General features: G+C 43.4%; 1 protein-coding gene across 1 annotated transcript in view; it reads right to left on the bottom strand.

Moving 5' to 3' along the window:
- Window positions 1-12: 12 nt before the first annotated feature.
- The window catches only part of LOC122342227 (oocyte zinc finger protein XlCOF6-like), a 6649-nt gene continuing 4092 nt past the window's right edge, over window positions 13-2569 (bottom strand). Inside the window, 2 exon segments of the mRNA XM_043236039.1 lie at window positions 13-1788; window positions 1791-1927. Of these exon segments, the coding sequence (XP_043091974.1) occupies window positions 821-1788; window positions 1791-1927 (1105 nt within the window). The 3' untranslated portion in view covers window positions 13-820.

A 2569-nucleotide genomic window follows, 5' to 3' on the forward strand; every position in this document is an offset into this window, starting at 1 on the left:
TGGAGGGACATGGCATCTTCAGAACAAAGGGCCATCACTAGTTACACACCTAGCAATCCTATGGCTGACATTGGCAACGCTGCCTTGGCAGAGGGACCAAAATGTTTCTTTGCCCGCTATGAGTCAGAAGCAACAGGGACAGTCAAACTGGCAAGATTGCGATTATACCGTATTCAGCACAAACTGGGATACAATGATATGTGAACGTCATGAACGCAGATTTTGTGTACAGTGCGTACAGTAAAGTCTTTATTTCTATATGGAATTGAATGAAATTACGTCTAAGGAAAACCTCCAGAAAACATGACAATGACATGTTCCCGACACGTTCAGTGTTTTATAGTCTCAAATGTTTTGTACCAACTTGTATTGTCCTATTGTTAGAAAAACACCGGCTCTGGGTCTAGCGTGCAGAGCACTGACATCACTTCCGCCAGAGCAGGTTTAGTTTACTTTCAGTTTGATCTTCAGTGAGATGAATGAGTGTAAGTTCACGTGCGTGGTTAGCGCTACGTTTAATACAGAAGATGCACACTGAGCTGAAAGTTCATGTTTACTGCGCTGTTTATCGGTATTCAGAGGTTCCTTTACAACCTACACTTTTACTTTGGACAAAGTTTAGAATAAACACCAAGCGGAGCACACGAACAAGGAGATGTGTAACGTTTCTTGATCCAGTCAAGTTTCTTCTTCACACTCTTCTGGTAAAACTCTGCCGAACATCTGCATGACATCACATCATGAGGGGGGGGGGGTGTTTACTTATTCACCTCCTTACACCACGCCGATGATGTACAGAGCGCTTCTCTCCAGAGTGATCTTATTCCACACTGTCGCCGCACTCTCCAGCGTGAATTCCCACGTGCCTGTCATATCTTCCTTTTCTGGTGAAACCTTGTCCACACTGTCGGCAGACAAAAGGACTCTCTCCCGTATGAATTATCTTCACGTGTTGATTCAGATTCGTTTTTCGATTGAAGCTTTTTCCACACCGTTCGCAGGCGAAAGGTTTTTCTCCGGTGTGAACTCTCAAGTGAACTTTAAGATTTCCCGTCTGGTTGAAACTCTTTCCACACAGATGACACACGTAATGCTTCTCTCCGGAGTGAATCGTCACGTGTCTTTCAAGGCTTTCTTTCTGGCTGAAACCCTTTCCACACCGTTGGCAGACGAAAGGACTCTGCCCTGTATGGATTATCATGTGGTTATTAAGGGTTCTTCTTTTAGTGAAGCTCTTTCCACACTGTTGGCAGGCGAAGGGCTTCTCTCCGGTGTGAACTCTCAAGTGCGCTTCGAGGTCCGCCTTACACGAGAAACTTTTTCCACACCGCTCGCAGACGAAAGGTTTCTCTCCGGTGTGAATCCTCATGTGCACTTTAAGATTTCCCGTCTGGTTGAAACTCTTTCCACACTGATGGCACACGTGATGCTTCTCTCCGGAGTGAGTTTTCAGGTGCCTGTCAAGGCTTTCTTTTTGGTAGAAACTTTTCCCACACTGTTGGCAGACGAAAGGTCTCTCTCCCGTATGAATGATCACATGCCTGTTAAGGATTACTTTCTGAGCGAAACCTTTTCCACACTGTTGACAGGTGTAAGGCTTTTCTCCGGTGTGAGTTCTCATGTGGACCTTAAGGCTTACCTCATAAGTGAAACTACTTCCACACAGTTGGCAGGCGTAAGGCTTCTCTCCGGTGTGAAGTCTCATGTGCACCTTAAGGTCTCCTGTTTGAATGAAACCTTTTCCACACTGTTTGCAGGTAAAAGGCTTCTCTCCGGTGTGAGCTCTCAGTGCCTGTTCAAGTCGCCTTTTCTATTGAAACCTTTTCCACACTGTTGGCAGGAGAATGCCTTCTTTGGCTCCTCTTTCAGCGACAGGATGTCTGTGACGAAAAAAGACAAATGAAAGTTAGTTTTTGTACCGTTAAACCTGGCCATGACAACTTTTCTCAAGACATTTAACTTTTGTTGCGATTTCAGGCCAAAATAGTAGTGCAAGCGAAGGTCTAAACTGGACACTTTACACTCTCAGTGTGCAACGATTCTCAGGGAAATGAACAGAGAACATTGATCCAGGCAACAGAAGAAATAATCCTACTCACGATAGGGTTTTAATGACAAAAACTGGACAATTAGCTTCATCTGATCAATGTCTTGAGGTACTTGAGGTATAAGCAGAATAACTGACTGCAGGTCGTTGAATTATTCAGAAAAATAATACACACCTGAAGTTATGATGATGATAACAACAAGCACCTGGGTTCAAAATTAATTATTTTTTAACATTTGTGGTCGTATTTCATTTGTGTGGTTTTTGAAGTGTTCCTATAAACCTTCATGAAAGTCTTTGTACGTGTTCATCTGAAGAAAAACCCGAGACGGCACAAGGGGGAATAAATGATGAGAAAATGTCATCTTTGACAGAGCTATCCTATGTTATGTTACACAGATAAGGTCAAAAGCAATGACTCTTTTCCATTTATTTTCAATTTAGCTACTTCAGTATGCTCCCTCAGACAGTCAAGCACGCGTTTTTGATCTTCAGTTCACCACATTTAATGTGTGTGACATG

The sequence above is a fragment of the Puntigrus tetrazona genome, chromosome 4 (genome assembly GCF_018831695.1).
Source record: "Puntigrus tetrazona isolate hp1 chromosome 4, ASM1883169v1, whole genome shotgun sequence".
In the NCBI taxonomy this organism is placed as follows: Eukaryota; Metazoa; Chordata; class Actinopteri; order Cypriniformes; family Cyprinidae; genus Puntigrus; species Puntigrus tetrazona.